General features: G+C 39.9%; 1 protein-coding gene across 1 annotated transcript; it reads left to right on the top strand.

The window, feature by feature from the left end:
- The first annotated feature begins 2222 nt into the window (after nt 1–2222).
- Nucleotides 2223–13769, top strand: LOC120526671 (olfactory receptor class A-like protein 1). Its single transcript, XM_039749826.1, has 2 exons — nt 2223–2294; nt 12795–13769. The coding sequence occupies exons 1-2, from the start codon at nt 2223–2225 to the stop codon at nt 13767–13769; spliced, it is 1047 nt and encodes a 348-aa protein (XP_039605760.1).
- The last annotated feature ends 9857 nt before the right edge of the window (nt 13770–23626 follow it).

The following is a 23626-nucleotide window of genomic DNA, read 5'->3' as shown; positions in this document are numbered from 1 at the left end:
CTGCAGCACTAAAATTGAATTCTGCACCACAAAGAATTAAATTGAGTCCCTGCGGACTACTGTGGGGTACACTTAAGTTAAGTTTGAAACACAAGAACATCTCAAAAAGTAACAACAACACAGCAGCAACTGTCATAAATGCAAGTCCATGTTTAGCATTATTATTTTGATTGTTTACTGATTGATCTCATTTTGTATATACTTTATTATTTTCAACCATTTTGTTTCATGAATGACACCATTTTGTAGTGTTCTGACTATGATGCCCATTGCTGTTCATGTGGTTGTAGCGTGTACCGTCACGTGGGCACACCATACTCGAGATGGCAGCACGCAGCCCATGGCATTCATGTTTTGGAACCATTTCTTAAAAATTAATTACGTTTTTCTTTGCAATAGTTATGTGAAATTAGACACATCATTTGTAAAGACTTTTGATTTATTTTCAGTTGTGTTTTTTCGGTTTTGATGAATTCTTGTCTCCTCTTGGCATTCTGACTCTTTGCCTGTCTGTGACTAAAGCTATGACTGCACTACTTTACTATCATTTGAAAATGGCATTTTTAAATAAAACAACCTCCATCCATATTAACATTTAGACAGTATGCCTGTCTACATTAAAACACTAGGAATTGCAAACAACGAAGACATTCAACCTTCACTGTGCATGTGTACATCAGGTGGAAAAATTCTTGAAGGGACATTGTAGTGAAAAACTCAGAGCCCAACGGAAATCAAATTCCTAATTTCTGGACAGAACTTTATAGATTGATAAATAGAATTTTATTTGTCTTCTTATAGAAGCTCTTTAAATAAATAAATACATAAATAGGTAGATAAATAAGAAAAATGAATACCCACACACTTTGGTCTGAACAGAGAAGACAATTAAAAAGAAAAAAAACCTTCTGACTTGGCTGTCCCATTTCCAGGGAGTCATTATGCAGACATATTGCTGTTGGTATAAAGGAGCCCGTCTAGCATTTCTTGACACACTTCTGCTGAATAATACATTGACTGAAAGTCCTCAATGTTAGCGCATCACAAAGAAGATGTGCAGGATTGTTCATAATGGCACTCAGTTTTGTTTTCATTCTCTCCTCCTCTATTATCTCTGGGGGGTCCAGAGTGTGTCCTGTAACTGAGACTGCATTTTTAATTAGCCTGTTGATTTGGTGGGCCTCCCTTCAAGTGATGTTACCAGCCCAGGACACCACACTGGCCATCACAGAGTTATAAAGAAACACAGTCACCTAAGGAAGAAGAACCTTCTCTGCCCTTTCTTATATAGTTCCTCTGTGTACTGAGAGCGGTCTAACTTGTCATTAATGTGGACCTCCAAGTACTTGTAGAAGTGCACCACTCCATGAATATTGACCAAAAATAGAGGCTCTTTGGTGCAGCGAAAGTCAATAACCAATTCCTTGGTTTTGCTGATGTTAAGATGCAGACTATTCCCTTTCCCCAAGAAACAAAGTTCTGCGTCTGACTCCTATACTCCATCTCATCCCCTTTATCTCTGCACTGAAACTATCAGCATGCGCAGGACTCAAATACTGCATTTACAGCACACATAAATAAATTCCTAAAGGAGCCATAGCAAATTGCCGCACTATCAAAATAATTATAACAACTGACCATACAAAAACTAGAGAATATTACACCAGTACCAAAAATATTACACCAGTACCAAATTCATGATAGTGTACACTACTTTTAACATCACCTAATTCTGAGAAATGTTTCCCCAATACCATAATCCTTTGCTCCTGTTGTTTAAGCCAATTTTGCATCCATCTACATATGGCATCTTGGATTCCCACTTCTTCTCTTTTAATCACCAGCCTTACACGTGTTACCTTATTCTGTTCACTTTCTTTCTCATAGAATTCTAGAATTTTAGTATAACAGAACCACCATTGTCTGAATCCATTCTGACCATTCATGATTGTGTTAGGTTGTGTTGTTTTTATTTTCAACACTATAAGAAAATATTTAGCAAAATCCCTTAGGTTATCCATAACCTGTGAGACAGCTTAAACTCTAATGAGCTTGTAATAACAGGAGATTTCCTTGACAGTAGATATCTAGAGTATTTTATTGACGTTCTTATCCATATGTGCTGTATCTGATGCCCTGCTCTTTAGGGGCTTTCATGGCTTTCTGCCATTGCTTCACACAGGAGGGACCTGTTAGTGGGAGGCTCACTACATAAAAGCAGGATGCACCACAGCAAATCTGCCAGCTGCTTTCACACACCGGCACTTGGAAAAGAAGAGTCACAGTCGACAAAGGTAAGACGTGTGTTTGTTTTCAGTGCTTCCATCCAGACGTAAGAAGACCGTAGCTGCAGATCCAAGTATTAGCCAGCAAATTCTATTGTCCCATTAGATCCTAACACGAAGAGTGGGATATTCAGCCAGTACATTTGGGGTACTTACTTAAAGAACATAATCTATTAGAAATTTCTAATTGGCTCTCTGATATTGACTCACTCTCTCTATAATTTCACCCTTCCCTCTCATAGTGACTACATGAGGCACAATACAACATGTCAGTCTATTACCAATGCACCTTGTGATTTTAAAGTCCACTGTTCTATCCACTATACTATGTTGCTTAACATATTATATCAATGTAATGGGAATTTCCTGAAAAGTTTACATTTTACATGGATAGGTAGCAACAACAGAAACCAACCAGAAGAAATGAAAAACTTTAATTATCCTTAAATTCTTCCACTCTACTATTCCCCAAAATTAAATCTACAGTAAAAATCACCTGAATTAAATTAAATCAAACATCAGGAAAATCATATTTTCTAACCTCTAGCATTTTCAAAATTTAAAAAGAATGGAGACAGTGAGTAGAATACATTTTATTTGAAATCAATAAATATTAGGGTTTTTTTTTCCTTGGGTAAGAAAAAGTCTAGAAGCTTGAGACCCTTGTAAATCACACGCCCCACCCTTAAAAAAATAATTAAAAAAGAAATAACCTATGAGTGTGCTACAAGGTTTTGGGATGAAGTAGTGGCTCAGGAGCCTCACACTTGTAAGTATGTTTGTTCTCTCACCATTTGTGTGTTTCTAATAGTAGCTTAATAAACCCTGAGCAGCATTAGGTACGTGTGGCTTGTACATCAGTAAGTGTTGTTTCATTTTAATTTCATTTATTTTGTTAATTCAAATCATGGGTTATGCCTTGATCTTGGAAAGATTTTACTGGGAGGTCATAACAGATTATTGTCCCAAACCTTCTAATTCTGGACATTATGGCTGAGAATGTAATTACTCTATGTGGAGCCACAAAGTTTTAGGAAGAGTCTTGACACCCTTGTCAAATTCAGTAAATGTTTTATTCAGAGGTTTCTTGGAAGTTCTTGGTAATTGAGTGATGTGCCTATAGGCTTGATTTAATGTTAACATTAATTTGATATGTTTATTATTAGGTAAATCATTGTAGAGTTTAGTCACCCGAAAGCTAATATCTGTTAAATGAAGCTCACTTGTCACATGCAGTCCCCAAAGTCTATAATTCCCTCATCCATTTACATTTCTTGCTTACCTGGCGTCTTTATCAAAGGCAACTTACAACATTTATGATATAAGCGGTTACATTTCTTTTGAATCTCAGAGTCTGAAGTCCAAAGCCTTAACAACTATGCCACAGCACCTGCAAATCCCACCTTAACAGTCCCCTAGATGCCCCACGTCCTGCTCACCTAAATACTCAATTTTAAGGAATGCCTGCACATGGTGCCAACGAGTGTCATGTGCCATATGTAGTTCAGATAAGCAAGCAAGCATGAAGCTCACTCTACTCTGTCTCTATAAATGAATCTTGAACTCTTTTTCCACGTGGATTTTTTACCAGTTTAGCTCTTTCTATGTTATATTAGCTGGTAACTGGATATGTGTGAGTGAGTATGGGTACGACTGTGAGTGTGCCCTGCAATGCAGTGGCACTCCACTCTGGGTTTGTTCCTACTTTGTGTTCAGAGATACTAGACCCAGGCATTCCATGATTGTGAATTGGATAAGTGGCCATTTAAAAATGAATGAATACAAATTTTAGGTCAAACATGTGTTGGTTAGGTTGAATAACTTATCTTGCACTTTCATTTATTTTGAATTCAATAGTCATTTGCTTAGCAGATGCTTATATCCAAAATGACTTACAAAAGAGGTCAACACGTTCAAGTAAGCATCACTCTGGGAAACTGTTAAAAAGTTTTACAGGACAAGAAAACAGAATTGATCACCACAAGTCCTAACAGTCAATATTAGTTAGACACCAAATTTACTAAACATGAGAATCTTCAAATGCTTCTTAAAGACATTGAGAGAGCCAGAATTTGATATGGAGGTGGGCAGTTTATTCCACCATCTGAGAGCTACACATGAGAAGAGTCTGGACTGAGATTTAATACCATGCAGCAGTGGCATCACAAGAGGCCGCTCATCAGCAGATCTGTGAGGTCAAGAAAGAGCATAGGTCCTCCCAAATGTCTCCATATATATTGGTGCTGACCCTATGACTACTCTGTAGGCAAGCATCAAGGATTTGAACTGAATATGTGCCACTACAGGGAGTCAATGCAGTGATCTGAAAAGAGGGGGGACATGTGCCCACCAGATCTGTCACAGCATTTTGAATCATCTGCAGTGGTCTGGTGACACATGTCGGTACACCTGCCAGTAGAGAGTTTCAGTAGTCCACACAGGATAAGACCAAATCCTAGACCAGAAATTGTGCAGCATACGTTGTCAGATATGGCCTGATCTTGAAAATGTTGTATAGAGTGAATCTGCAAGACCGAGAAAGAGAGAGTAGTAATATTGCTGTTGGACAGCTGGTCATCAATCACCACCCCAAGGTTACATACAGACTCGGTGGGTGTTAGCGATAAAGAACTAAACAAAAATGGAGAACTGCATAGCTGGAAGGCCAGGGATAACAAGAAGGTGTGTCTTTGTCAGGCCAAGCTAGAGATGGTGTTTCTTCATCCAGGCTGCAATATCAGTGAGACATGCAGAGATACTAATTGATACCATGTGGTCCTCTGGAAAGAAACACAAACTGTGGGACAGGATGATAGGAGATGTATATAGAGAGAAAAGGAGAGGGCCGAGCACCAGTCCCTGGGACACCCCCATGCTTGCCTAGTGCACCCTTAATATCTCTCCTCACCAGGACATACGGCAGAATCTGCCCAAGAGGAAGGACTCAAACTGCCTGAGGGCAGTCGCAGTGATGCCAAGATCAGAGAGGGAGGTAAAAAGGATCTGGCAGTTGACCGAGTCGAAGGCGGAGGAGAGATGTTTTCCAGTAACAAAACAGCGTAATGCATTACAGTTTAATATTTTTGCTATCATATTACAGTTAGAACTTCATTACTTGTTACATATGTTTCTAAGCAGATAAATGTAAGAGTACTGTAAACTTTTCAAAGAGCTATCAATCCATTTCAGCTAACGTTCAGGAAGGTAACTCCTCGATATGTGATCCAATTCCCAATTTGCTGTTAACTGTTAGCAAATGTAAGATCATTACAGCTGCAGGTGTTTGGCAGCATATCTTGTGGGCTCAAATAATAGGCACATCTCGAGTGGGGCAGTTCAAATGGCAAGTACTTTACTAGCTAACACCAACATTATTAGTCACAGATACAGAAATCACAGTACTATACATAAAACAGAGTTTCAAATTCATCACTAACAAATCACAATAGATCACAAGTCATTGATAAAAGTTGTTTCTTTTTTAAAAGGAAGTAACACAATGCTGTCAATTACTTTGTGCACAGATAAATAACCGCTCTCTGTTACTTACAACACACTGAAAAGAGCCAAACATTTACAAAAATATATATTGTTACATGTTCCTACAGACATGAATCCATCTTGCAAGCTCTTCAATGGCATTTTAAGGTTCTACATTGGGTTATTTGGATTGTTGTTGAGCTACTGCTTGACAAAGCGCCAGGCCATTCTGAGAAGGGTTCTCTGCATATGAAGTTGGATCTTTGTAATTTAAAAAACTTCTAAAAGGCAGAAAAAATTTTGAAATCCTATATGGAAGGCCACCTAGGAAAACACTGACAGATTAAGAAGACCTGGACTTAGCCTGTGTTATTATGTGCAGGAAGACTCCTTTTAAAATCAAGACTTATCATATTTCACAAATCTGTTGCCATCTCTTCATAGTTATTTGCTGTATGGAGCATATTACAGATCTAAATAAATAAAGGATCTTTCCAGAACCTTCATGTGGATTGGTCTGTTGGGAAACAAGAATTGTTCCCCTTTGGCATAACTCTGAAGAACCACTCATGCACCTTTATTTTTGAGAGTTTACACTGACTCTGAATTTGTCCAGTAGGATGGAGAGCGGATTTGTGTGAGGACCCAAAGGAAAAGCCAGACAGGTATCAACAGACAACAGCAAAATACTATAATTAAGGAAATTATTTGTGGTTTTTGAAGCACGGGAAGATGAAGTGAGATTTTCAGTATCACATAGTAAGACAAAGAAAGGAGCTGAACCTGAAGTCTTTTTGGTTAAAGTTCATAGTCACAGCTACACTGTCTAAAATCACATTTATTTATGTTATACTGCTGGAATGTGAGCATCCTGCAAAGGCAACATTATGTGGATGTCCTCTTTTTAACACTTAAAAGAGCAAACTGGCTAGTATTTTTAAAGTCCATGATTTTGGCTTGATTGTTACTTGGACTGTTTAAAGACACAGCACACCTATAGATGTTTTCTGATCCAGGTATGACACGTATGTGTCTTTGTGTCAGTGTCACGCCAGAGGGTTTGTTTAAAGAAAAGCACAGAAGGCAGAGAGCAGTTTGACTCCACTAACAGCCAGGTGGACTGGGTAGAGCCACACAAAGGTTCCAGAAGGAACTTGTATTTATTTAGATCCATAATAGTAAATACAGTAAATAGATGGTAACAGATTAGTGAAACACCAAATGGGTCCTGATTTAAAATGACTCTTGCTGCATACAATAACATAATAAGTTCAGTTGTTCTTAAATTGTTCGTTTCCTGCTAGAAAACCTACCATATATTAAAGATTTCAGGTTTTTTCCCCCTACATATTAGGAAGTTTATCACGCACAAAGAATAAACTTTGTATGCAGAGAACTCATCGTCCAAAAATGAAATGGTGCTTTGTCAAGCAATGGCTCTATGAAGAACCAGACAACCCAGTTACAGACCATAAAATGCTATTAAAGAAACAGTAGAGTGTACAGACAAATAATAATAACTAGCCAACCCGCGGCGTACCATACGACGCATAATCAGGACGTTTTTTTAATAATTTTAAAGCACAGGGAGAAAATTAACATTTGAAAAATCGGTAATGTAATAAATCAGCAAGAAAAGAAACATTGTAACAATGCACGGAAAGAACCAACACACAATCGTCCGTGACTAAAAACTGCCGGACCGCCATTGCTCATGTGCCCACCTCCAACTCGTCACTTGAGTCATTGTCATCTTTGCACAGTCCAGATGCACCTGTGACTCACGTGGACTTTTCGTGTTCCTGCAGGAGCATCTAAGAAGACGAATGTTTGTCGCGGATGCGAATTGCTGTATGTAGCGTGTAAAACAGTTTGCTATGGTGCACGAGATCGTGCGTCGTAACCGAAAACTCGGTTTTTAAAGACTGCTTACTTCTTGGAGTTGGTGGGCGTGACTCCTTCCTACGTGCACCTTAGGTGTCTTACTTGTCGGCGGCTTAGTGAATCCATGCCCCTTCCGGCGTGTTTTCCATGGGTGTCTTGCCTTAGTGAATTATATATATAGATAATAATAATAATAATAATAATACACATTTTTTAAATTAGATTGTAACTATTAGGAAGCTGAATGTGCAATCACATAAACTAGGATGTGCAACTTAAGGTTCACATTCTCTCTGAAGACCACAAAACTGCTAAGAGGAACGTTCAAAAAGTTTTCACACTTTTTTTATTTATTAAGTATTTCAAAAACAAATTTCTGTACCTCATTTTTCTACATAGTCACCTTCGTTTGCGCTTCGATTTTACCAGCGTCTACCAGCTTTTTAATGTCCAATTACTGCTCTCCCCTCCTTCTCCTATTATAACGAAAATATAAAAGTACGTAAACTTTTTGAATGTAAACATCATATAAATCACTTTAAGATGCATTCTGTTTATGAAAATGTGCTATAGAAACAATTGCTGTTGTCGTTGTTAAAATGGACATGCTAATTCATGGTTCATCTATACTAATAAAAGGCAAAGCCCTCACTCACTCACTCACTCACGCACTGACTCATCACTCAGCCATATTGAAGTTTCCAATGTCACTAATTCTCCAACTTCCCGTGTAGGTAGAAGGCTGGAATTTGGCAGGCTCATTCCTTACAGCTTCCTTACAAAAGTTGGGCAGGTTTCATTTCGAAATTCTACGGGTAATGGTCATAACTGGAAGCTATTTTTCTCCATATACAGTAATGGAGTTGAGCTCGAAAGCTGTGGGGGTGGAGTTTCGTGTGACATCATCACGCCTCCCACGTAATCATGTGAACTGACTGTCAACGCAGTGCGTAGAAAACCAAAAAGCGCTGAAGAAAACATGCATTATATAATTGAGAAGGCAGCGAAACAATAAGAAGCGAGCGAATGACATATACAACCATATTCATGAGTGCTGCTACTTCAGAAATATCTTTGGTAGGAATGGAAGTTGAATTCAGTCTTTAAATTTCTATGGTAAAGAAAAAGTTATGCAATGATGACTAAATTTAACTATATAAAGTCAAAACTTGTATATATAAAGTCATTCCCGAATATATAAAGTCAAAACTTGATTATATAAAGTCGCTGTCGGAATAAATAAAGTCAAAACTTGAATATATAAAGTCAGCATCGGTATATGTTTTGAATTTATATATTCCAGCGATGACTTTATATATTCAAGTTTTAACTTTATATATTCAGAACAAGGGCGGCACGGTGGCGCAGTGGTAGCGCTGCTGCCTCGCAGTTAGGAGACCCGGGTTCGCTTCCCGGGTCCTCCCTGCGTGGAGTTTGCATGTTCTCCCCGTGTCTGCGTGGGTTTCCTCCCACAGTCCAAAGACTTGCAGGTTAGGTGGATTGGCGATTCTAAATTGGCCCTAGTGTGTGCTTGGTGTGTGGGTGTGTTTGTGTGTGTCCTGCGGTGGGTTGGCACCCTGCCCAGGATTGGTTCCTGTGTTGGCTGGGATTGGCTCCAGCAGACCCCTGTGACCCTGTATTCGGATTCAGCGGGTTAGAAAATGGATGGATGGATATTCAGAAAAAAGTTTTGACTTTATATATACCGACGCTGACTTTATATATTCAAGTTTTGACTTTATATATTCTGACGCCGACTTTATATATTCAGAAAATCAATGTACAGTATTTGCCTGTTTGGCACCCCATAGTATATGTGTGTGTGTGCGTATATGTACACATGTATGTATATATATATATATATGCCAGCAACACTCATGACAATGACAAAACAATGACGTTGCCAATCATGTTACGTTATTATTAAAATGTTTCCTTTTCTTTTTACTTCTCCGCTGCCAAGCGCGGGTATTTTGCTATATATATATATATATATATATATATATATATATATATATATATATATATATATATATATATATATATATATAGATATATATATGTATATATATATAGATATATATAGATATAAATATATATATATATTTATAGATATGACAACAACACTCATATTAATGACAAAACAATTACATTAACAATCATGTTACGTTATTTTTAAAATTTTTCCTTTTCTTTTTCATAACTTCTTTTACACACTACTTCTCCGCCGCGAAGCGCGGGTATTCTACTAGTTGAGAATGAACGTGAAAGTAATTTTTTAAGTACCTGAAACCAAGAGGCTCCAAGTGCACAGTAATATCGCTGAAGCCAGGCGTACAATATATGCGTCTGGATACAACCTTGAGTGAATTTAACTGAAAACTGGGTGGGAACAATTAGACGGCGCACTGAGTGTCACATTTCTAAACCAATCAAACGCCTCGTGGAGGCTGTGCTCAAAGTGGGGGCGGTGATTTTGAAGTACTGCAAAGATCAGAGGTGCTCTCGTTTGACCTGGTCCAACAGACAGAAAATTTCTGCTTATGATGATAAATGTACAGTCGAAAAGTCTCCTTAAAGTACTCAGTTAGACATATAAATGTGTGCTGCGTGTGCCGATTACACAATTTAAAAATAAGCATAACCTGATGCAAGGGAAAAAACTTTCTGTTTTTCACCATCAGACTATACAAGGGACGTCCAAAACGTTTGCGTACCTTTTTTTTTTTTAACTCTGCTTATTAAGAATTTCAAAAACAAATCACATCACTTTTCTGCACAGTCACCTTCGTTTGCGATGCAATTTTCCCAGTGTCGTACCAACTTTTTAATGCCCAATTACTACTCTTCCCGTCTTCACGTTTCCAACGAAAATATAAAAGTACGGAAACGTTTTGAACGACCCTCGTACATTGGCATTCGACGGCATCAATGGACTAACGGTAAACGTGAGCGATATGTTATCGCAGGTACTGTGTGTGTTTTCTTTTGTTCAGCTTTACGGCAATAGCGTACAAGCCGGTGTAAGCTTGAAAGAAGTAGCAGCTTAATTAATGAAAACATCAACAGCAAAATGTGCATTTGAAGTAAACGGCGTGTCACATTGAAAATGACTCGCCATTAATAGAGAGAAGCTGCACAGCATCCATCAGATTGCACATCTACTAAAATAACTAACGATTTTTAAAATTTCTGTCTAATTTGAAATGGAAACATGCCATAACAAAATAGCCACAGCGCTTTAACATGTATAGCCATAGATTACACTGCTTATCTAAACTTAGTTTGCTGTTGTTATGTCATATAGGTATGCAATAGTCAAAATTACTGAAAGATATCAGAGCAGACAGAAAGGCACTTCTCAAATGTGTGGAGCCGAGCTGCTGCGATGATCTACGTGTGTACCTGTCTCTGTTGACGCAGCGATCATTACAACATGCAATTTAATTATCGAGCTTCAGTCACTTTGTACTACTGAGCTCCTGCATGGATAACAGAAACTTTATTTTATTTTTTTCAGTGTCAAGTCTTTTGTTCAGCATCATTTGCTCTCTCACTGAAAAGCAGGAGGCGGTTTAGCAAGCACGGAGTGGAGAAAGGTGGGGCGGGTGTTTAAGGTTAGACGCCCTGCGGGTGGAGCCTTTGCAGGACAGGATTTCACCGCAATTCACTACACACTTTTTAACTTGTATGTCTGACCCTATTGGCTATGCTCGTAATTGTTATAAAATAACCCCGCATCGTACCATGCATCGTATACACTGTTACAGACTAGGTAAGGGCATAAATATGCAAATACATCATTTGGAGCAATTACAAATAATGTAAATATGAAAACAGTATGTGTACAATATGTACATGTGCAAGAATTACAATCGGTGATTATTGCTTTGTCCACTGTATCTTAACTACAGGGTCACAGGAGCCAATCCCAGCCAACACAGGGCTCAAGGCAGGAAACAAACCCCAGGCAGGGTGCCAGCCCACCACAGGGCACACACACTAGGTATTTAGAATTGTCAATGCACCTAACCTGCATGTCATTTTCTGGTCTTACAATTTACTATGCACATCTAATGCACATTTTCACTATGTTCTGAAACCGGCTTAATTTGGTTTATGTTGTGGAAGGCAGGTCCATCCCAGCATGTGAAAAACTAACCTTGGGTGAGGCACCAGTCCATCATGGGGTTCAAACACACATCCTGACTGAGGCCAGTTCTGAGTTATTTGCACATCTCTGAGACTGAGCTATGTATCTGGTGAAAAAAAAACACCCAAGCAAAGGTAAAATGTGCAAACTTTACAACTAATAATAAGATTTGAGCCAAACACAGTGAAGCTCTGAGAGAGCAGTCGTACTGGATGAGCTGCCATGACATCCACCATGAAGGCTGTTTTCTTATTATTAAATAACTTCAAGCCTGACTTTTGGTCACTGGCTTTTTTATTTACTTTGACCCCGGTTGTCTTTGACTTTAACATGTACTGTTAACACTATGCATATTATAGCTCTGTCTGATATTTGAACAGCATGATATATTTAATCAAACGCCAGTGTATTTTCCTGAATGTTGAAAATCCTGCAGATGCATAGAACAGTAAATAACTGAGAACATCAGCTATTGTTAGGAGATTGTAAAGTCCAAATGCTGTTGTAATCATAAGAACAGTCATGGCAGGCATAGCTCATTCAGTACAACAAAGCTTGACCCTTCCTCTGTGCCTGCCTATGCCTGAACCCTCTTATTCCAGCTCAGGTTCGTATGGATGTGGAAACTGGACAAAAAGCAGCAAGCAGCTACAAACAGGGTGCCATCCCTTCACATGGCCCATTCGTGCACATGCTCAAACTGAGCTAATTTACATGGGATCTAGGAAGAAATTGAGGAGAAGAACCCACACAGACACTGGCACCGTATCCAAACTCCATGCAGGAACCATCATGGAAATGTCACCCACATATCTCGATGTAAACCACTGTGCAGCCCACATATTCATTCCACGATGCAGTTTTCAACCTGACTTTAAAGCAGTTTGTTCCCTGTATGTATAACTCTCTGGGTGAAATAGGTTTTGTAATATTTTTGAAAATGTATCTTTAAACAATTTCCCTAACTTTCACCTTTCATTTCTTGCTTCTAGGTCTTGACATTAAAAGTTATGGACACCAGAGTTGTCATCAAAGCAACCAGCTTCATTATCTTGACAATCATCAGTGTTCCTGCCAATCTTGTTGTTTGCTGTGCTTTCCTGCACAGCTACTTGATCGAGGCCAAGCTCCTAACAGCTGACATCATTCTTTGTCACCTGGCTTTTGCCAACCTCATGGTAGCCTTTACTCGTAGTATCCCACAGACAATGGCTGCCTTGGGCTACCTGAACCTCTTTGATGATGTTGGCTGCAAAGTTACTATTCTTTGCTTCCGTGCTTTCCGAGGCCTCTCCATTAGCCTCACTTGCCTGCTTTGTGTCTACCAGGCTGTAGCCATCTCACCTGCCACCTCTTTACTTGCTTCACTGAAGATGAGAATCCCTCAGTATCTGCTGTATATCATCCTGTTCCTCTACCTTCTCTACTACTTCTCCAGTATCACGTCTGTCCTTAATGCTGTTTCTAGCCTCTTTAACAACACAATTCCTCCATACACATTAAATTTAGAATATTGCTTTGTCTTATATAAGGATTACTCTTCATATATCTCCATGGGGTTTGGGATTATGTCCAGAGACCTTGTGTTTATAGTGCTAATGACCATCATGAGTGGCTACATCCTAATACTTCTGTACCAGCATGGTCAAAAAGTTAAGAATATAAGGAGCTCTGACAACAGCCAAAAGGGAGGGAGAGCAGAGACCAAGGCTTCCAGGGCAGTGGTCATCTTGGTCATTTTGTATGTTGTCTTCTTTGGCATCGATAACATCATCTGGCTGTACTCCCTTACCATCTTGAGAGTGGCACCTCTAATTTCCGACATCCGGGTCTTCTTTGCAACCCTTTATACCTCAGCGTGTCCCATTGTGGTCATCACCACTAATCCAAAAGTCCAAAGAAAATTAAAACTAATGAAGATGAAGGGAGAAGTCCAGCCCACAGACAGCAGTACAAGTACAGTGTGAACAATCACCAAATCCTTCTCTATTCCCAAGCAAATAGTTACAATTCTTCACAAATAAATTAATAATATTAAATGACTAGATGTATATAATTGTAATTTTATTTAGCCTTTAATTCTTTCTTTATAAATCAATGGCAAATCAAATCAAATAAACTGATAGCACAATGCAGAGTCACTCAGGGGTACACAGTGAGTCAAGGGCTCTGCACTTCTGAAATCAATGCCTGAGCCACTTAGTCACTGTATCTCTATATTCCTCTTCTTCACCCTAGCGTTGTCCCGCTGGTACAGGGTCTGCTTTTTGGATCTCAGTATGCCATTTTGCGCGATCAAGAGCATGGCTTGGGGGTCCATCCGTCCATCCATTGTCCAACCCGCTATATCCTAACTACTGGGTCACAGGGGTCTGCTGGAGCCAATCCCAGCCAACACAGGGCGCAAGGCAGGAAACAAACCCTGGGCAGGCGCCAGCCCACCGCAGTGACCTGGGTGTAGTTGAGGGATAATCGTGTCCACTCTGATTGTGTCCTGCCCACTCTGGCAGGCTTTGGCTGTCCTCGTGGGTGTTGGCCAACAACTCTGAAGTGACAGGCAATGTCAGCAATGGTTTCTGGTGCTGCCTGTAGGATGTGTCCATACTACTGAAGTTGCCTTTGCTACATTTTCTCCACAATTGGAGGACCCCCTATTTGCTTCTGAATTGCACCATTGCAGTCTAGGAGAGTCACGCCAGTAATTCCGCAGAACATGCATGGAGAGAGGGCCCAGGATTCAGCTCCATACAGTGCACTGTTTTTCTCTATATTGTTCAATCATATTCATTTTTTATGCTTCAAAATGAATTTTTTAATTTAATTAAGCTCAACAACACCAAAACTGGATAATTTGTTAATTCTTAAACCTATGTGGCAAACGGCCGGGGCCATTGCCCGGCCAGGTCACCTTTCCCTTGTATGGTCTGGGGGAACAAGCATGGATAGAGCATTACCTCCCCCGGAATGCTAGATACTGCAGGTCCCCCTGTGTGGCAGCTGTGCCTTGGACTCCTGCAAGGCTTCATGGGAGATGGGAGTTGGATACAACCCTGTTGGGTTCTGGAGGCTCCATCAGGAGGTTCTGCAGCTGTTCCTGAGCCTGTTTGGGCATTTCTTCCGCCACACCCAGAAGTGCAGCTGGAAGTGGGGCAACAAGCACCTGGAGCACTTCCAGGTGACTTATATAGGTGGCCAGCAGAGAGTCGGGAGGAGGAAGATGAAGCTTGCCGAGGAGGAGAAAAGAAGAAAAGGAACAGAGGAGGAAAGTATTGTGCAGTGTTGTGCTTAGTGGGACTGAGTGTGCCTGTGGAAAACAGGGAAGTCGTTGCCCACAGATGAAGAAAGAAAATAGGCATAATTGTGTTTTTATAAGTGTGCCTCCTGCATCTGTCTGTGTCAGGTTGGGTGGCTGGCATGCTCTCTATCTTTGTAACACCAGCTAATCCAGAACAGGGCTATAGGCAATATGGGCATCAAAGCAGGAAACAGCCAAGAACAGTGCACCATTCCATCATGGAGCCCTTTAGCATACATAAAACATCTCCACAAAATGGCCGATAGGGAAACAGCAATCACACTAACCTACATGTCTGTGCAGATATTAAAGGAAACCCACACAGTATGTCCAAGCTCCACATTGACAACATCCAGATATAGGATACAAACTCTAGATCCATGAAGCAGCGGCCCTGACCACTACATTGCCATGTCACTGACAACTGGATATGAACTGGATGTATGCATGGACACAAGGATGAATGGAGGAATTTTTAAGAGAATATTTGAACAAACAAAAATCAATTCTGTTTATGACCCCATACACTGTGTTTATTTAAGTTGTGAATTCAATGAAGGCAGAGACAATGCAACAATAAGTGGAACTTTGATGATAAAAAGGATGCAACACTTATCTCCCTGTATCATCTGTTTAATGTTTTCATTAAAAGCAAGAACTTAGTACAGAATAAAAGACCTGAGAGATGTATTTAATCATGTCTGTTTCTTTAATTTTATATCTTTCATGTAATGCCACACTACATACAAGTTAAAGATGCACCGTTAAATCCTATCTTAACTATATCAACAAAATGGTGGACTAGGAAAATTATTTGTTGTCAAATCAAATGTTTTATTATACTGTAGAATGGAATTTTCAGTCAGTCATTTTCCAACCCACTATATCCTAACTATAGGGTCACAGGGGTCTACTGGAGCCAATCTTAGCCAGCACAGAGCACAAGGCAGGAAACAAGCTCTGGGCAGGGTGCCAGCCCACCACAGGGCACACACACACACACGGGAGTCAGTTTAGGATTGGTAATGTACCTAACCTGCATATCTTTGAACTGTGGGAGGAAACTCACACAGACACGGGGAGAACATGCAAATTCCATGCAGGGAGAACCCTGGAAGCAAACTGAGGTCTCCTTACTGTGAGGCAGCAGTGATACCACTGCGCCACCGTGCTGCCCGGACATAAGCTTTCCATCTTTAATTTGCCAAACTGCTTAATGCTAATGCACAAATGCAGGAAACCTGAGCCTGGTCTGATACCACTGAGCATATGGCAGGTAGTTGTCCTGGACAGGCAAGTAAACTTACTTTTCAATTTCCTTAAATTCCTTAGTTTCTTCAGATTTAAGTAATTCCAGAAGGAAGAGGCGTTTCCAGGTGGACAGACACCAAAAGTGATATAATTGATGTTAACGCCGTCATTCTTGCTGTCTGCAGAGAAGGAAGAGAAAAGGTGTTAGTACACAGTGCCAACCTGTGGAATGGTGGGGAATTACCATTACTAGAGCCCTTAAGATGTCCCCTATGTGCATCCACATTGACTTTTACGTGACGCCTAAGGAAGGTTTTTAATGTCAAGTTTTAATGGAGAATGGAGATAATAAACTTTCTAACAAATTGGGCATCTATGGAGACCAACACAAAACCAAGGCAAATAATGCAAAAAACATACGCATGTGCCATGCGGCTGGCCTGCTGGCCGCTGCCGAGAGATGATTCTACAATAAGATAAAATAAAAATAAAAAGAGTAATAAAAATAATCGCCCCACAAGTGCACAGTAGAGGTCACGTAGTATATGTGTACCAAATTTCAGGTCAAGAGGTCAAACCGTTTGTGAGCCACATGTGATTTAAAATCCTAGACAGACAAACGGACAGCCACGGTAGCATATTATATAAGAAGACTAGCAAAATACCCGCACTTTGCAGCAGCGAAGTACTGCCTTAAAATTTTTATTAAGAAGAAAATTAAACCTTTTTAAACTGAGGGAAAATATGCCAATAATTATTTGTTAAGGATCTCTTTGTGTGCCACGTTGTCAGTTCGGCCCTCCGGTTGTAACATGACCAAGCTGTGCGCTGAGCTTACTCTTAATCATGCAACGTACAGTTGGCCATGTGAACAGTAATCTTGTTTCAAATCTCACAGCTTGGATTGCTGCTGTCATAAACGGTTTGAGTTTCATTGTTTGTTTCAATTACGACAGTATTTGTAGGACTTGTGTTGAAGAGACATTCGGCATCTGTCAAGCGTTGTAAGCATACAACCGGTTTCATTGATAAAGTCACATCCAGCTTTTGAGAGTTTAAACATTCATAAACATCAAAATGTCCACTACTGAAATCGTCACCTGTGAATCTAAGATGTTTAAGAAGCATTGGCGGTTGTCCAAAGGTGTAAAATATTTGGCCATTTCGGTACACTTGAAAGCAACAACCGAACAATTCACCGGCAGCCATCAACTCACATGCAGATGCATAGGTGAAGGGCTTAAGCATTTCACTCTTCTAGTGCTCCTGTGTAGAATAATCTCCTGTACCGTCATCAGTCCACACCTTGAACCTGTCCCAGTCATTCAATACATAAGACACAATGTTCCTCCAGATATCAAGAGTGAGCCTGATATGGGGTGCAATATGTAACAAAGAGAATGCAAAAGGCAGGTGCCATCTCCGGGCATGGAAACCACTCGGTAAGTGACAGTTCTTTGATCGATGGTGATCACCTCGATAGACATGTTAATGGGGGTACGGTTGGAATGATAAAGGAAATGGGTACCTGAACAATGTAAAGTAAGTCTAAAATACCTACACAATAACTATAATCGTAATAAACGAACAATAAAACAGCGGAGAAGCCATGGATTACAGTGGTGTGAAAAACTATTTGCCCCCTTCTTGATTTCTTATTCTTTTGCATGTTTGTCACACAAAATGTTTCTGATCATCAAACACATTTAACCATTAGTCAAATATAACACAAGTAAACACAAAATGCAGTTTTTAAATGATGGTTTTTATTATTTAGGAGAAAAAAATCCAAACCTACATGGCCCTGTGTGAAAAAGTAATTGCCCCCTGAACCTAATAACTGGTTGGGCCACCCTTAGCAGCAATAACTGCAATCAAGCGTTTGCAATAACTTGCAATGAGTCTTTTACAGCACTCTGGAGAAATTTTGGCCCACTCATCTTTGCAGAATTGTTGTAATTCAGCTTTATTTGAGTGTTTTCTAGCATGAACCGCCTTTTAAGGTCATGCCATAGCATCTCAATTGGATTCAGGTCAGGACTTTGACTAGGCCACTCCAAAGTCTTCATTTTGTTTTTCTTCAGCCATTCAGAGGTGGATTTGCTGGTGTGTTTTGGGTCATTGTCCTGTTGCAGCACCCAAGATCGCTTCAACTTGAGTTGACGAACAGATGGCCGGACATTCTCCTTCAGGATTTTTTGGTAGACAGTAGAATTCATGGTTCCATCTATCACAGCAAGCCTTCCAGGCCCTGAAGCAACAAAACAACCCCAGACCATCACATTACCACCACCATATTTTACTGTTGGTATGATGTTGTTTTTCTGAAATGCTGTGTTCCTTTTACGCCAGATGTAACGGGACATTTGCCTTCCAAAAAGTTCAACTTTTGTCTCATCAGTCCACAAGGTATTTTCCCAAAAGTCTTGGCAATCATTGAGATGTTTCTTAGCAAAATTGAGATGAGCCCTAATGTTCTTTTTGCTTAACAGTGGTTTGCTTCTTGGAAATCTGCCATGCAGCCCGTTTTTGCCCAGTCTCTTTCTTATGGTGGAGTCGTGAACACTGACCTTAATTGAGGCAAGTGAGGCCTGCAGTTCTTTAGATGTTGTCCTGGGGTCTTTTGTGACCTCTCAGATGAGTCATCTCTGCACTCTTGGGGTAATTTTGGTCGGCCGGCCACTCCTGGGAAGGTTCACCACTGTTCCATGTTTTTGCCATTTGTGGATAATGGCTCTCACTGTGGTTAGCTGGAGTTCCAAAGCTTTACAAATGGCTTTATAACCTTTACCAGACTGATAGATCTCAGTTACTTCTGTTCTCATTTGTTCCTGAATTTCTTTGGATCTTGGCATGATGTCTAGCTTTTGAGGTGTTTTTGGTCTACTTCTGTGTAAACCCTTTATCAGAATAAGTCTGCGTGCCAACAGTGTAGTGAATGCAATCACAATTTGTTTGTCTTTCTCCACTTTAAACCCTCTGGAAGAACCCCAAACACAGCTGTTAATGGGTTAGGAGGGATTGTGAGTCCAAGGCTGTCTGACAGGTAATTAAAATTTTTGTCCAGAATAATGTTAATTTGGTGCAGGCCCAGAACATGTGACCTGTGAGGCTGGGACTTGGTTGCAACGTCGCAGGTTGGATCATGCCCTGGAAACATTTTGGAGAGTTTTAGTAGACAGATGTGCTCGATATATAATTTTGAGTTGTATAATTGTATGCTTTGCATATGGAGCTCGAGTGAATTCTCTGCATTGCTACTTTCCACTCCTTTTCTGATATATTAATTGAGAGATCTTTTTCCCAGTGTCCTCTTGGATCTTTGAAAGGGAGGGATTGTAAAAGGATTTTATATATTGTAGAGATGGAGTCTAACTCCTTGAAATTGAGCAATATTTTTCCAGCGTGGATGAGGGTGCAAGATGAGGAAAATCTGGAAGGTTCTGTTTAACAAAGTTCCTGATTTGAAGATAGTGAAAGAAATGTGTAGCTGGAATGTTAAATTTGGAATGTAATTGTTCATAGGATGCAAAGACGTTGTCTATATAAAGATCTCTAAGCAAGTTAATTCCAAATTTTTCCAGATATTAAAAACTGCATATGTTTGTGAAGGTTGAAAGAGGTGGTTCTCTTGCAGGGTGCCACAGATAGAAGCTTCTCCGTCTTAAAATGCTTTCTACATTGGTTCCAGATTCTAAGTGAGTGGAGCACAATTGGGTTATTAGTGTATTGCTGATAACGTGTGTTTATTGGAGCAGAGCAGGGAATACAAAGAAGTACTGCAGGATTTTACTTCTATTGCTGTCCAAGCCTGTGTATGTTCTTCTATTTGTGTCCAGGTTCTTATCGCCTGTATATTTGCTGCCCAGTAATAAAACTGGAAGTTAGGTAGAGCCATGCCACCTTCTGCCTTTTGTCTTTGTAGGGTCGCTCTTTTGATGCGTGGATGTTTTGAATTCCAAATAAATGAGGTTATTGTTGAATCTAATTGCTTAAAGAATGATTTATTAATGTATATTGGGATGTTTTGAAATAAAAAAAGGAGCTTAGGAAGAATATTCATCTTAACAGTGTTAATTCTTCCAGCTAGTGTGAGATGAAGGGTTGACCATCTATGCAAGTCTTGTTTAATTTTTTCCATGCAGACTGCGAAATTTTGTTGATAAAGAGCTTTATGTTTACTTGTGATGTTTACCCGAGGTATTTAAACTGTTCTGCAATGAATAAAGGTAGGGTGTCTAATCTAATATTATACTGTATGCTTGAGAATTCACTGGAAAGAGTACACTTTTATTCAGATTAATTCTGAGACCAGAGATCTTTTGAAATTCTGTGAGTGCTGTTAAGACTGCAGCACAGAATTTTCTGGGTCCGATATATACAGTACCATATCATCTGCATATAATGAGATTTTCTGTTCCAGTCCTTCTCTGCTAATCCCCTTTATCTGATCAGTATTTCGACAATGTATTGCCAGTGGTTCAATGGCAATCGCAAACAGCAGCGGTGACAAGGGGCATCCTTGTCTTGTGCCACGTTCTAGTTTAAAGTAGTCTGAGCAAATGTTGTTGATGCAAACTGAAGCTTCTGGGTTAGTATACAGTAATTTAATCCATGCACAAATGTTTGGGCCAAACCCAAACTTCTCCAATGTAGTAAAAAGCATTTCACTCTTCTAGTGCTCCTGTGTAGAATAATTATCTCCTGTACCATCATCAGTCCACACCTTGAACCTGTCCCAGTCATTCAATACATAAAACACAATGTTCCTCCGGATATCAAGAGTGAGCCTGATATGGGGTGCAATATGTAACAAAGAGAATGGAAAAGGTAGGTGCCATCTCTGGGCATGGAAACCACTCAGTAAGTGACAGTTCTTTGATCGATGGTGATCACCTCGATAGACATGTTAATGGGGGTACGGTTGGAATGATAAAGGAAATGGGTACCTGAACAATGTAACGTAAGTCTAAAATACCTACACAATAACTATAAACGTAATAAACGAACAATAAAATAGCGGAGAAGCCATGGGTTAAATAAAGAGGCTGTAGTTATCAGCAGGGAGACGTGAATCCCATGGCGAAGCAAGGAAGGGAATGTAGAGACTGAAGTGACAGATGGCCTTATATAGGCAGGCAGCCAACAATGCGGGAGGCGTTGGGATGGGGGACCCAACACCGCCTCACACGATGACCGAGCTGCAGGCTATGGACGTATATATGTACGTAAGTAGGATTCAGTTAGTGTTGGGAACCCGCGTACCAAATTTCTTGAATATGGGCCCATAAGTAACAAAGACCGTTGAACCGTTGTTGACCATTATGACCGTTACGCGTAGAATTTCGAAATGAAACCTGCTTAACTTTTGTAAGTAAGCTGTAAGGAATGAGCCTGCCAAATGTCAGCCTTCTACCTACACGGGAAGTTGGAGAATTAGTGACATTGGAAACTTCAATATGGCGGCCGACAGTGGCGTCATACCACCGAAATAAGTATGTACATCAGTTTCGGTTAGCGCAGGGAAGCCACCTACCAAATTTCGTGAAGATGGGGCTATAAATAAGAAAGTTCAACATGGCAGACGTTTTCAACCGTTATGTCTAGAATGTCGAAATGAAACCTGCTTAACTTTTGTAAGTAAGCTGAAAGGAATAAGCCTGCAAAATTTCAGCCTTCTACCTACACGGGAAGTTGGAGAATTAGTGATGAGTGAGTGAGTCAGTGAGTCAGTGAGGGCTTTGCCTTTTATTAGTATAGATGTATCTGTTACGTTCACATCTATGTATGACTACAGATATGTTATACATTTTTTTGTCATCATTTCACCCCAACATAAGGTTCAAGAAGAGTTTTATGGGAGAAAGTTTTCCGTTATCATCTCTTAGGCGTGGTGTATGCCTTTGTCATTTTTTATATTATTTAGAAGCTGGTGCTGTCATCTCCATCTGCAGGCATTTACAAACCATATTTAGGGCAATATTGGTTTATAGACGCCCTGGTTGATTATCTACTTCAGTGTTTCCCAATCATGGCACACATTTTGTAGCCTAAAACATCTCACTATTTTACTGACCACAAACACACATTATATCTCATACACGTGCTAAACTGTCTGAAGGTGGTTGGCCTACCGGAGAAGCTGGTAAAAAAAAGTAGCTTCAAGGTCATGGTTCGCAGACATTGTGCTTTGTTAGCACTTTGGTGGAATCTTCAAGCTGCTTTGTTCCTTTGCCTGCTCCTCTCAGAGACAACTCGTATACTCACTATTCACCAGCCCTGTCAGGCTCACTGGCATCCACACACCCAGGCAGAAGTTCCCTAGCAGCAAGAAGACATGTCCAAAGTGCTCTAAATGGTGTGTCTGCAAAATAGCGATCACGGTGCTGCTTTTATGCCGACTTCTCCAGGTAGTCCTCTGACAGGTCTTGACCATCTGATGGGCTCTCTCAGATTCAGATCCACTGTTATTTCCACAGCACTGCTAGGTATCTTCTCACGGCTCACCACTGTGCCGTGGTGCATTGGATGGAAAACACTGAAATACATAATTGTATGATGAAGTTCTTGAATGCATTCTAAAGATGTTACTGTAGCAGATGAAAATTCTTCTCCTGTTGCTGCTTTCTTTCCAGTAGCCAATCAACAGAAAATGAAATGTTCAGTGAGACAGAAGATCCTTTCCTTATCAACTCAATGTTTTCCATCTTTAGCACTAGATGAACACACTCATGACTGGAGCCCCAGCTGTTGACACCCCTTGCCTCAACTTTTGATGATAATTTTAAATTTGATAGCATTCAGTTTTGGAATGCTTTGAATTGAAATGCAACTCACTTAGAGATTCCTCTAAGGAAAATGTAATACATTTGCTTTGCTTTTAGTTTTAACACACCATCTATAAACATGCACTAAAAATAAAAATATGATTTTGAATTACAGTACTTTCTAAACTGCATAGTATGCTGAAACAAATTTGATCATTTGTTTCAAAGTTTTTAATTATGACTCGATAAAATCAGGCCAAAATGAACTGCACCACGTACACTTGCATTGCATTACAATGTCGTTAAGCATTTCATTTTGGCACAAATAATCTTTCATAGGCAGACAATGTAGAATCAGCTAAATTGTTACAAGAGGGACTTAAACATTATGGAAGCTTATGCAGATGTGTGGCAGATACACTCAATAATATGCAGCTACAAAATAAATAGCACCATACGTCACCACAGGTCTGTGCCAGCAGTTATAGGATGGAAGTTAAGGTTAATGGTT

This window comes from Polypterus senegalus, chromosome 3 (assembly GCF_016835505.1).
Source record: "Polypterus senegalus isolate Bchr_013 chromosome 3, ASM1683550v1, whole genome shotgun sequence".
Lineage (NCBI taxonomy): Eukaryota > Metazoa > Chordata > Cladistia > Polypteriformes > Polypteridae > Polypterus > Polypterus senegalus.
The sequence above is the reverse complement of the archived record's forward strand: the minus strand, read 5'-3'. Positions and strand labels throughout refer to the sequence as shown.

What these genes read in the sequence shown, in the direction of transcription:
- LOC120526671 (XM_039749826.1), top strand. Translation starts at nt 2,223, where the DNA reads ATGCACCACAGCAAATCTGCCAGCTGCTTTCACACACCGGCACTTGGA. An exon ending in AAGAGTCACAGTCGACAAAG is followed by an intron (nt 2,295 to 12,794) that starts GTAAGACGTGTG and finishes TCTTGCTTCTAG; the next exon opens with GTCTTGACATTAAAAGTTAT.